Source organism: Eimeria necatrix, genomic scaffold, assembly GCF_000499385.1.
Source record: "Eimeria necatrix Houghton genomic scaffold, Enh_scaff243, whole genome shotgun sequence".
Classification (NCBI taxonomy): domain Eukaryota; phylum Apicomplexa; class Conoidasida; order Eucoccidiorida; family Eimeriidae; genus Eimeria; species Eimeria necatrix.
The window spans coordinates 35347-48606 of NW_013653006.1; the positions used below are offsets into that span (position 1 = coordinate 35347).

General features: G+C 48.6%; 1 protein-coding gene across 1 annotated transcript; it reads right to left on the minus strand.

Annotated features, from left to right (window-relative positions):
* Positions 1-1113: 1113 nt before the first annotated feature.
* On the minus strand, positions 1114-6557 carry ENH_00033420 (EH protein, putative; the record flags this gene model as incomplete). Its single annotated transcript, XM_013580271.1, has 13 exons — positions 1114-1337; positions 1631-1863; positions 2247-2347; positions 2735-2884; positions 3029-3136; positions 3715-3807; positions 4041-4136; positions 4334-4444; positions 4646-4816; positions 5186-5305; positions 5552-5659; positions 6044-6199; positions 6495-6557. The coding sequence occupies 13 exons, from the start codon at positions 6555-6557 to the stop codon at positions 1114-1116; spliced, it is 1734 nt and encodes a 577-aa protein (XP_013435725.1).
* Between the last annotated feature and the right edge of the window lie 6703 nt (positions 6558-13260).

Consider the following 13260-nt stretch of genomic DNA (forward strand, 5'->3'; position numbering starts at 1 on the left):
CGCAGCATAAAGGCCTTGTGGGCACCCGATGGGCCCCGGGGGGCCCCCAGGGGCCCCCAGGGGCCGCTGCGGCCCCTGGGGTCCTGGTGGACCTGGTGAACCCTTGGGGCCTCTGGTGGACCTGGCGAGCCCTTGGGGCCCCTGGTGGTCCCTGGGGCCAGGGACCCATGGGGCCCCTGGGAGCCCCTGGCTGCCCCTGGGGGACCCTGGTGGCCCCCGGGGGCCCAAAGTGGACCCTGGGGTCCCCTGGTCACCCCTGGTGGACCCTGGGAACCCCAGAGGGCTCAACAGGCTCAAAAGGGGCCCCCTAAATGCAAAAGACACAGTCGCTGCTGCGTAGATACAAGTGCAGTGTGTACACATGTGTATATGCATGCGCGTAAACTTTATACGGGTTTGCCTGCGAACCCTGACACTCCTTTGCATGTACTTTAGGCCCACGTTCACCGAATACATATTTATACAACTGTTATGCATTTGTGCATTTGTATTCATGTATTACATTTATATCTATACATTTTTATATATATACGTATGTATAAATGCATATAAAGATACGCATATGTGTATATATACACATATATATACACATATACGAACACGCGCATGTCTTATATGTATGCAGGCATGCACTCCCCAAAACGGCCATATATGTACATATGGGAAGATTCTTGCTTTGCGTGTACAGACACCCCACAGGCACGAAGTGTACGTACAGAAGGAAATGCAAATGTGCGCATGCATGCGCACTTGCACGCGCATGCATAGGCCTCCCCACATACGCATATATGGAAATATATATAATATTGTATTTATGAACAGGTTAAGGCATGCACACAGACATCCGCACAAGCAAATGCACTCATACATGCATATATACATTTATATATGTGAAAAAGATAAAGCATATACATTACATATATATATTACTATATATATGAAAAAGATAAAGCATACGCACTTCTTTGTATATACCTACGCCTACAAGAGCTATGCAAAAGAGTCCAGAGCCACAGATGTACACATTGGGCTACGGCCCCAAGCGTGGGCCTCCAAGCGCCTTTCAAATAGACCTAAATGTGCAAAAAGAAACGTTCAAAACCATACAAAACCCTACATAAAGGCACTCTGCGAGGATATTTCTGCAGAGGCGCTGTGAGAAACAGCTCCAGAGGAGGCAGCGTCGTCCCCATGGGGGCCCCCCATGGAGCCCCCACCCAGGGGGCCCCCACCCAGGGCCCCCTGAGACCCTGAGCCGGGGGCCCCCAGGGCACCCGGACACCCTTGCCCTGTTGAAGTCTGGGGGGCCCAGCTGCTGCCCGGAGCAGCCCCGCCGCCTGCAGACACAGAGAGGCAGAGGCGGGGGGCCCTCAGTCTTGAAGCAGCACAGAGGGGGCCCCTTGAGCATGCAACTTGGACTGAGAAAAGCGCGGACTACAAGAAATAGAAGAAGGGTTAAACAGATTTGTGTTGGTTTTTGGAATCACCAAAGGCACGCAGCTGCGCGCAAGCTGCCTTTGAGGCATAAAGATAAGCATACAGCAGCAAAAACGCGGGCGCTTCAGTCCCAACTCCTGCTGCTGCTGCTGCTGCTGCTGCATTTGAGACCAGAATTCAGTCTAGGGCTCACTCGACGGGGTGGAGTTGAATGCGTGTGGGTTGCTGATGCTGCCTGCTGACGTCTGTGACAGCGTCTGCTGCTGCTGCTGCTGCTGCTGCTGGAAATTAGCTGGCAGCAAGTTGGGGGGCAGAGAGGCCGGCAGCTCGAGGCCCTGCAGCTTCATTTCTATAAAGCGCCGCGCCAGAGCATATTCGTACAAGTCCAGGTAGCCGTCTCTGGTGAAATCGGCTAAGTTCCAAACCCTACACGAAAGCATGCATGCACACCCGACGCACAGCCCCTGGGTTCAGGTTGTGGATGCATGCATGCATGCATGCATCCATGCATGCATTCACGCATCCATGCACGCGTGCATTGGCGGCCTGCTGGGTCTAAACATGAGGGCATTCGCTGCATGCATGCTCCTTAATGGGTGCATGCGCAGCAGGCTGCATGCATGCATGCATGCATGCATCCATGCATGCATGCATGCATGCATCCATGCGTGCATGCATGGTGCCAGAGGGTCAGCGCCAGCGGAGGACAATGGGAAAAACACGAAAAACGAAACAAACAAGAAAATACTCAGTCCCGCTGCCACCTCTTTTTCTAAGAGGCCCCCCGCCACCCCACAGTCTAGGCAAACCTGTGCAAAATGCCACTCGGCAATTTGCTTTTCACCAAGTCCACCTTCGCCTGGGAGCCGTCAACGCGTCCCAAAGCGTCAGGCCCAATCCGTTCGAAATCCTAAACAGAAACGCACACTGCGCCTGGGCATGCATGCATGCATTCATGTATGCAGGGGCTGGCGTGCCTGCGTGCATGCATGCATACACGCATGCATGCAGGCAATTCGCTCCTTGTCACATCCTCTTTGATGCCCACAGATGCGTCAGCGCGCAATGAGCTGCATGCGCAGATACTAATGTTCTCCTGTTTATAAGGCTTTGCGTGGTGGTACAAGACAAAAAGGGCAGTGCGACTAAGAGTTAATTATCAGTACCATTATTATTGTTATTACTATTATTATTGCTGTTGTTATTGGTATTATTAACAGTAATTATTATTATTAGCGGTGGTATTATTAGTCTTAGTATTATTATTTATAGGTGTCAAAGTGGAGGCTGCACGCACCTCTCTGTAGAGCTCTACGTCCACTGGTTGATGCAGGTATTTGTCTATGGCCCAAGAAGGAGTTGTGCTACTTTGTGTAAGAGCCAGAAAAGGAGAAACTTTTCCTTCCACCAGCGAGCCGTCCGCTGCAGTGTGCGGCACAGAGGCCCACTGTACATACACCCCACGCAGCAGCAGCACCAGCAGCAGAAAATGATAAATTGCTCTCCTGCTGCAGCTGCGTCGCTGCTAAGTGCAAATGCAAAATGGGAGCAGCAGCTCGCTGAGGGCTCTATGTACCGTGTCAGTTGGGACCAGCGACATCAGCTTGGGAATTTGTGTCCTAATTATATTATCCAGTCCTTCGAGCTGCTTCATATCTAGCCGGGGGATTTTGCTCCATTCAAAAGAAGCCAATTTCTCCTAAAGCCAAACAGTACAAAGCAGGCCACGCTTCTACCCCCATGCACGCGTGCGAACCCCGCAGACTAAACCCTAAACCCTAAACCCGAAACTTTAAACACTAGATGCTGCAGGCAGAGCTCCCAGGACCCCTTCGGCCTTGCAAAACCACAAAAAGACGCACAAGACCGAAACCGTCTGCCCCAAACCTGCCTGCATTGTCGCCAGCGGAGGGAAGTCGCCCATGGGAACACCATATTCTTGTGAAACTTGTTGATAAATGGTGCTTAGCTGGTTTATTAACTGCTTCTTTTTGGACTCTTTGCCAAACATTGGCAACTTGTTGCGCAGAGTAGTTAGCAGCAGCGCATGCACCTGGCGGGGAAGCAAAATAAAACAAAACAAAAGGAAAATCTTAATATCGATGAGTGAGAAAAGACAACAGAACTTCAAGAAGGCCACGACAAAGACAACAAAAATGAGGTGAACAAATGCAAAAAGCGGCGCAGAAGCAAAACGGAGAAGACGCAAATAACAAAAAAACAATACAACAACCAACAGGCAAAAGAATGCAAAAAAAGGCCAAATCAAATCCCCACTTTTGCTAGTCTGGCTCTTTTTATGAAATCGTTCAATTTCCGAATGGCCGCGTCGCGGGGAACCCGAGCAATGTCTGAGTAGAGGTCATTGGCCTGCAAAATGTAGAATTCCGAAAATTGTCAGAAGTTTCACACTTTATATATTTCGCAATTTTAAATAAGCTGCTTGAAGCATGCGCAATATGTGCCCCGGAAGGGGCACTTCAGCATATCTTCGCAAAATATTTCGGATGTGAAGATGCAGCTGCATGAAGTGCGTTTTAAGCTCAGCAAGCACTTGAGGTGTACAGACACCTCAAACAACACTTCAGAAACAGCAGCCTCACCTCCGCCTCGAACAGTTTCCTATTTTCGTCGTTTTGCAACGGGTTGTTCCAGAAGGAGCCAATGTACACTCTTGCCACCTCAGGAGATGATATTACCTGCATGCGACGCACAAACCCTAAACCCTAAACTCCTAACTCTAAACCCTAAACCCTAAATCGTAGACTCAACTTTCTGCACGGTTGTTTGAAGGAGCAGGTCACGTTCCCACCAGCGCACTCGACGCGAGTAGCTGATGAGCCACCTAGGCTGCACCTAGCAAACCCTAAACCCTAAACCCTAAACCCTGACTCACTTTGCCAAGCGACCACATGAGAGCCCCGTAAACCCTCATCAGCTGCTGATAAGAAACCATGTCTGCTTTGTTCAGAACAATGCGGATTTTTGTGTCATTGCCCCTCAAGGCCTGCAGCCGAAAGGCAGCTAAACTAAACCCTAAGCCCTTATCCTAAACCCTAAACCACAAACCCTCAAGCCCCAACAGCAGCCACTGGCAAACCCTACCCCGAGCAGCAAGTGTCCGGCAGCCCCCCTGCTGCTGAGGGTTTGTGGCCTACAGCTTGCACGAGGGGTTAGGGTTTGAGGGTTTGAACTCAGGGCATTTTACATTAATGCATCTCCTGAACTCGTCTGAAATGTCCAACTTGTGCGCGTCAAATATCAAAAGAATCAAATCCACCCTCTCCGCAAACCACTGGACCACTGCCTCAAAGTCATAACCCCTGGAGGTTTGTTTGTTGCCGCTCAAAACCCCCGGTGTGTCGATTAGGGTCAAACCCTGCAAAAACCACTAACCGTAAACCCTAGCCCTAAACCCTAGCCCTAAACCCTCAAAAGCGCAGCTCCTTGAAAACACACTGAGGCTGAAAAACAAGTCCAAAGGAAACAAAAGTTACAAAAAAGTGGCAAAAAAGTGGCGTTACAAGACGAAGTGGTAAAGAGAAGAACACAAAACGGTGAAATAAAAAAAGATTTAAATCCAACAAAGGCCAACTGCATGCAAACACAAAAAGGCGCAGAAAAAGAAGCCAGAGAAAGGCCAAGACAGAAGCGGCAAAGAATTGTGGAGTTTGCAAATGTTCTCTCCAAACCGCCTCCCCTAAACCCTAAACCCTCAAACCCTCAAACCCTAGCCTTTTAGCCTCACATTCAAAACCACGCAAGGCAACAAAGAACACTCAAACCGCTGCAGAAATATATTTCCAAAGTTCGACAGCTGGCTGAAAGGCTTCGTGGGGTCCACCACCGCCGTGTTCCCTGGAATGACCTGCCAGCAGCGAACCCCGCCCTAAACCCTAAACCCTAAACCCTGAGCTCTATGCTCTGAGTCTGGACCCTTGTCTGCCCCTGAAGGGAAACCCTGAGGCTTTTGTCGAGGCTCAGGGCGGCTTGGGAGCGTTTAGGCTCAAGAAAAGCTTCATGTCGGCGGCTTAGGGTCTAGGGTTTAGGGTTTAGGGCCCACCTGGTGTGTCGCGCAGGGTTTCGCGTCTAGGGTTTAGGGTTTAGCGCCTACCTGGTCTGTGCTTCCCTCCATAATTGCTACGAATTTGTCTGTCGTTGGCTCAGGCCCAATTCGAAGCCCCGGGTAGTCTCTTTCCAGCAAGTGTTGCACAAAGGTTGTCTGCAGCAAATCGCAGTCCTCAGGTCTCCCTAAACCCTAAACCCTAAACCCTAACCCCGATGTAGGCTGCCGGCAGTAGACCTCGCCATAGTCCTAGTTATCCTCTAAATCCAAAAGCATAAGCCCGAAACCCTAAACCCTAAACCCTATGCCCTAAACCCGAATAGTCTCTCTCCATCAGGTGTTGGAGTGAGCCTATCTGCAGCAGATAACGGCAAACTTCTAAGCTCTCCCCATTGAGCCTGAACCCACAAACTAGACTCTTCCCCCTACTTAAATAAATTGGATTTAATGTATTTATTTCGAAAGTAATGGGCAGAGAGACTGCGCTGCTGCGAAACATCGACAGGCGAGAAGGTCTAGGGCGGGGGCTCGAGGGTTTACCTTTCCTGTGGAGTACTGGCCCAAAACCATCACCATGGGTTTCGCGGCGAAGTCGCCATCGGTGAGAAGGGGAGAATAAAACTGTTGAAACTTGAAATCCGACTCAAGAGGCAACAAGTACTTCTTGTACATGGCTTGCAGACCCGCCTTCACATCCTGCAGCGCAAACCCCAACACCCAAAAGCCATGCGTTGCAACACACGAGCCCCACCTGGCTCAGCGCAAAGAAATGAGCCGAAAAAATAAAACTGAACCACCATTTGGGGTCAAGAGTCTGCAGGAAAAGCCAGATATAAGAATACTCCAGGTGCCTCTGAGTTCGTGTGCGGTTTCGCTCCAGGTGTACGTACACTCCTGGATGTTCGGACATCTGTCTTGCTGCTACACAGGTGCAAGTCTCAAGCTGAAAATAGCGGAATCGTTTCACTGTTTCTCAACTTTGAATGCTTACATTGTAAACGCTGGCGGACTGCTGGGTGCCGCTCTTGCGGCTTCCGAAGAGCCACCTGCTCATTTTGCCGCCCGTTCAAACAACGCAGACATCTCTATGCAGCCCAGAGGCACGCCGTGGAAGCCGCCGCCCACTTCAGAGGCGTGGCGGGCGCTCCCTTTGCAGCTGCACAGAAGGGCTTGGGGTTTTTGCAGGAGTTCAGGGGATAGAGAAAGACTTGTGCTGGGGTTGGCTCGAGCCTGGGCTCTGCCAGAGGTCGCCCCCAACAAAGAATGCCCAGAGCTATTTTCCCCAGAGATAGTGGGAAGCCCCGGATGCAAAGAAACGTACTTCTACGCCAGCTCCAGAAGGAGGACCCCTGGTGCCGGAGAGAGGCCAAAAAGCGGGTCTTCAGGCCACAAGGCTGCATGCATGAGCAATTGAAATTACAGAAATCAAATTAATTCACCAGGGACTTCAAGAAGGAGCACAGGGTCAAACCCGAAGACTTGCAGCCGGGGCCGGAAGCGCATGCAGGCAGCAGCCACAAGCTACTACTGTTGGGCTCTGGGCTGTGCCGTTGCTTACAGAGGGATTTAATACATTTATTTCTCGTTAAAAAAGATAAATGATCGTTTTGCATAATTGTTTTGTACCTCGTTGCCGCAGTTTCCCCAGTTTTGCTGCTGTGTGTTTGTGCATGTAGAAGCCGCCGCAGACTCTGGGCTTCAGAGCCCAAGTCTGGTTTCAAGCGGCCTTGAGCTGCTGCTTCTAATTGCTCTACTTTTATAAAATTAGGCTAGGGCTGCCAGTTTGTAACAGATTGTGGCGCAGCAGAGGCACACTTCTTAAAAGGCCGACTGCGGGCACCAGCTAGCTGCTACGGAACTCCTGCTGCATGGCATAATGGCATTTGAACTGGCTCCTGGCAGCAGAGGGAGTTTATGTTTGCTGCTGGAGATGTGGAGGAGTTATGCCGTGCTGCAGCCACAATAGAGGTCCGAAGCAGCAGCAGTGCAGCAAAGACACGCTCTTAGTTTTCTGCCTCGTCTAGATCTACTGATTCTTCTGCTTTAACTGCGAAACAGCCCTTCACAAGTAGTTCACTTTATTGGAGCTGCTTGAGCAGAAAAGAACTCCTGCCACAGACAGCACTGCATGCAGCGAAGTAAGAGCCTGCTGCGAAACCCCAAGGTTGAGGGCTATACGGACACGCCCAAATAGGCGTTGACCCAGAAGGCAGTGAATGAGTGCAGGCCGCGCCAGCGGGGCTGAGGGGGCCCGCAGCTCTTTGCTGCTGCTGCTCCTGCTGCTGCTTGGGTTCTGTTGTTTGGGCGGCTCGCGCCGAACATGAGACTGCGTGCCTTTAACGCTGCGCCTACCAGCTTACCCTTCTAAACAGGGAAGCTTAAACGTTTCTGCTAGCATTGCGGTGGCAAGAAAGCCGGCTTGTTTTGTGACTGCTCAGTGGCCAAAACGATATCTTGAATGGCAGCAACAAGAAATTAGTGTATGCTGAAAGGCTAGCGCGTAACGATCCGCAGGCACAATGGCCTCAGGGACGCAGTAGCCTAGCCTCATGATCCCCTAATCGTAATAGTTAGCAGCATGATCAAAACTTCTAGTGGGATGCGTAAGTCTCGGTGTGGAGCTCTAGTGGAGAAGCAAAGAACAGTTGCTTTGGATCATAGCTTGCCGATGATGCGAAGCATTTGCGAATGATTATACAAATTACATAAATTGAATATGAGCGTGCACATGAAAGCTACAAAATAGATACAGGCACACCATGGTGGTGTTTAATGGCGTGAGTGCCTGGCATAGAGTCCAACGTGAGCCAGAATACACAACCGAAAATGATTAGAACAAAAGAATAGGCGCTTACAGTATCGGTAAAGCTAGCCATTACATGGCTGATGTTCCAAAGAGGGCCGGAAGGCCAAACTGTTACAAGGGCAGTCATTTGACGCGCGCCTTTGTAGGGTCGCTGTGAACGGCGGACTGAGCATTTATCTCACAAAACGAGAAGATAGTGCCCTATTGCTCAAACGTATATCTAATGGAGCCTAAGTAGCAGTCCTCCCATTTTTCGTATCTTTCACACATTACGTATGTATAGCTAAGGGAAATGCGTACCATGAGTCAATTTCAGAGGAGAATTGTTAACGCAAGACGGTTAACAGGTAGAGACTGGACTGATGCAAAGCGCTTACGGATCGGGTTATTGAAAGGCTCGGAGAGAAGGGAACGAAGAAGTACTGAAAGATCCATACAGAGGAATAGTTGGCTTATGGCAACTACACACCGATTCAGATATTTTGTCACGTTTCGATTCATTGTTGTCACGTTCATTTTCCTCAGCCCATATTACTATATGCACCTCTCCTGCCTGAAGCCAGCCGTCTCGCATGATCCAACTCGAGAGACGCTACCCTCACTATTCCAGCTCTTACGTTTGCCTTTGTTCTCCTACTTCTCAGATGCTGCTGTCGTTTTCTACTCTTTGTTTTGGCATGGTAAAACGTTTCCGAGCATGAAGAAAAGAATGTGTCATTATTACCCAATTTGGCCTCTTTGTTCAAACGCCGCTTTCTAGAGAAAGAAAGACAGCTACTGATACGTAGCGATGCCAAACTATAGGACGAGGCCCCTGAAATGCTCGCACAACCCCTCTTATGCTGACGCCAACACAGTTCTGGGGAAGTCACCAGGAGCTTTCTAGTAAAAAAAGTACCTTAGGAGTACATGCTCACTATACCGGGTACATTTAAACTTAGAAGTCCCCCTCTTCGCCGCTTTAATGCGAGTTAGTAATAATTTGTTTCTCTGACTTCAAGGGGTGAAGAAAGCACAGCAAAACTGCAAAATTTGGGGCTGCATCCTACTTTCAATATACTCCAATCAGCATTGATATAGATAAGCAACTGACTGATAAGCTACAGCTGCGGGCCCGTAGTGGAAGACTGTACTAATATACAAATTTACAATTGCGGAGCTGTCCAAGTATTGCTGCAAACTACAAACAAGAAAATGCAAAATGCTCATGGAGTTTTACATGTAAATATGTGCAAGTCTGATTTGGGTTCATTCTATGAAAGACTATATGCTAACAAAGAAGAACGCACGTTTTCTTGGCATTGTGAAACACGCCAAAGTCAGGTCAGTCATCTTCAACATTACCAGATTGCATATTCTGGCATTTAGTGAAGTACTATTTTTAAACGCTATGGATCACGCATTAGTTTAAACAAGCATTAAGAAAGTCACAATACTCTATAAACACAAATTAACAGCTTTGCTGAGCAGTCCAATCCGAAGATAGTGCTTGCTTGGGAATGGCAAAAAACCTGGTTGTGTTGGCCGCCTTTTGACAGACGCAAAGCTCGGTTCAAGATGATTTACGCATAAAAGATGGTGGATTTTCCCATACCCGGTTAACAATAAAAGAAACGCTACAAAGATATTGACGGCCATCGTTCCGATAAGCTCAGCAGAAACAAATGCTGCAGCTCAAGTATGAGATGACACGTTGATACCTGACGCTGCCCCTCCGTAACAATAACACAATTAGGCAGTTCTAGGCACAACCTCCCTGCCCGCGATAGTGTTCGCATGGCAAACAGGATGCACTTCGTTGGGACAAGCGTTCTTTTCACAGCCGGAAAAAATTAAGAAATGAATGCACAAAAGCTGCAACAAAAGTTTTTCAGCAATACAGCATTCGTTCACAAATAACAAAAACAGACAGATGAGTCAAAATTGCACTCCAAGAACGGCATTTTATTGACGCTATATCGTCAAAATTGCACTCCAAGAACGGCATTTTATTGACGCTATATCGTCTCAGCTGTTTGAGAACGCCTTCAATGAATTAAGCGTCGCATACAGTGTTAGTGTTCTTGCAATGCATATCTCTCCCAGCTGTGCCACTGACGGTATTTTTCTTAAGTTACTTTTTGAAGCTCCACAAAATTTCTTTGTTGAAGTGGGTGACAAATCTCCAGCCTGAAGAAGCAGATTTTCAAGGAAACTGAAGGAAGACTAGATGCCAGGAAAGGCTGCAGGCAAAACGCAGCTCCACAGAAGCTTGGGGCTACAATAAAGCTCTCGCCCCCACACTGCAACTGTGGCGGAGGCAACACAGCAGAGCCGAAAAAGCGTTCTGTCCAAAATAGCCTTACTGGCATGCCATGTGCAAACAGCTGACAGATTTGAGAATCATTTATCACCATTCATCCAGAAGCCAGGCGCAGTTTATGATGGAAACACCATGAGCCTCCTAAAATTCCTCTAGTAGCAGGTATGAATGTAACTACAAAGCGCTAGAGTGAGAACGGCTCGAAGAAGCTGACGAAGGAAACCATTTTCGTGACTTGTTTTCGTGATATCGATTGTGAGCAGTAATGCCGTGACTGGCGGATTAAGTGGTTGTATATAGGGAATAACTAATTGAGAATTCATTTAGGGGTATGCCTATGGCCGTGCCTTTACGATGATTTCCTCTATGCTTTGCTGTCATGTGTCGAGTTTCTGAATATATTGTTTTCCATATCGTGTTACTCAGTATTTAGCCTGAGCCGGATATCGTCACGACATACCTCCTAGAGCTGAAACAACAGACCAAGTATCGTTCGACTGTCTGTTTTCACACGAAACTTCTTTATGTTTTGCTTAAATGGTTCTGCCCAGCCATGCGAAAAATATTATGGCAGCGCAACTCAATTAGATGGAAATTATGGCCTGGAGCGCTTCAAAGCTGGACAATTATTAACTGCAAATGCGGATTTAACGCCATCTTCTGACAAGCCGGTTACGAAAACGAATCAATCAATGCATAGAGAGCTATTAAAATGTCACTGCTCGAAGGACAACTAGAACTGTATTGATTCTATACTTCTGCAAAAAATAAAAGTCAACAAAAAGACTAAATCTCACAGCTTGCATAGTTGAATGCATTCACACCCTTCAAAGTACGGTGTCTGGAGCATGGGAAAAGTAGTTTTAAAGCAGCATGATTTCCACACATGCATACAACGTTGTTTCATGTGGAGCAAAGGCTTTAAGCAGAAGCACTGTTTACAAGTTCTGCCTTACTGGTGAACACCCCTAATCCGCGTGGCAAATGCTTGGTTCTACGACAGTCGCAATCACACTTTGCCGTGGATTTTCCTGAATCATGAATATCTTTGATGCCACAAAAGGACTTTGACTTTTGGCTACTGGCATTTTGGCGTCGCCAACCAAAGGTGTGTAAGTCGTCATAACAAGCTTTTTCAAGTGACTCGCTTGTTGCACGGTACTTTTTGATGATTTAGAATACGCATGAACACGTACAGTAGCCCCTGCGTGACCCAGAGGGACAAAAAGCACGAAAATTTGAAGCATAAACACAGCCAAGAAAATCTTGCGTCGTCTAACCAGCGAGGTATATCCACGAAGCTCCCCGAATTACAACGCGACAGAACTCACACCACTGCCGGTTATATTTCGCATAGGAACGTAGCATTAGCTGTGCACTGCAAACTGAACCAGCTTCATCTTAAGACAGTGTCATAAAACACTACATAATACACAGCTCACTTTACGAAGACCCAAAAAAAGGTTAATTCCAAGGTAGCCCCCTAAAAAGCATACGGGCAACCTGCGGATGCACAAAAAGAACGAGCAAACCACGAAAATGCATTTGTTCCAGTAAATGAGGGCTCGCTTGAAAGCCAGCAGAACTATACATAAGCACATCAGCGATATTCCTACCTAAAATAACTAGATTTGCATCCAGTATTACCAAACAAGTCAAACACACGTCAACACAACTGCAGTTTCAGAGGACATCCGAAAGACAAGAAAACACTGCAAATACAGCTCTCGAAAATATGCATGAATGTTCCATATATACCCACTGGAAGCCATACGTGTCAAGATTGAAAACTCAGTTGCCGCTTTCTCGCCCTCAAGGTCTGCATTGTCTAAACGTTTGTGCAGCACTCGCGCTCGTCTACAAACGGCGCCTGACGTGATCATCGACGAATCTTTGTCACGCGCTTCACGCAAAGGCGCTTTTCGCAACATCGGATGGACTCGCCTTTCAGATGCGCCGCTTCCATTCGCTAAACACAAACCAACTGGCAAGTCCTCTCTCCCCCCTCGTCAAACCCTGCAGCCTCCGTTGCTGTCCAGTCCGACAAACAGTTCAAGCGCAGACAACGCTGCTTCCATGATCAGCCAATGTGCTTTGCTTGACGTCTCCATTCCTAACGGCCTACGCTACAGAATTCATACGAACATCCCCCGCCGCAATGCAGCTGCCATCTCCCTGCACAGAACGCGTCTCACTTGGTGTTTGCTTTGTCTTAAGGGCATGCTGTGCACAGCATGCCCTTAAGACAAAGCAAACACCACAAGCAAGCAGTCGTGACGTGGCCGAGCGTCAGCCTTCAGCAATGTTGTCGGCACGTTTGTCTCGCTTAGAAAGAGTGGAGCGCCTTCGAGTGAGTGCAAGGTTTCTGAGAGCCGACGACGGCGACGGCTGGTGAGCGCGCGTCGAGCGTGGACTACCGTATGCGGCGCGGGACGCCACGAACAACCTCTCGCCGGGCGCGTGCGATCGACACAGCGCAGATCACCGAGGGATAGGCACTGACTTCCTGATATCCCCCAAATAACCCAATGCACGACAAACACATGAGGCCCGTCCAGGGTTTCCAAACGCGACAAACATCGTGCAGCCAAATGCTAGCAGCAAAGTGCCTGGGCTGCACCACAGAGGTAACTAGTCTCCGATGCGAAT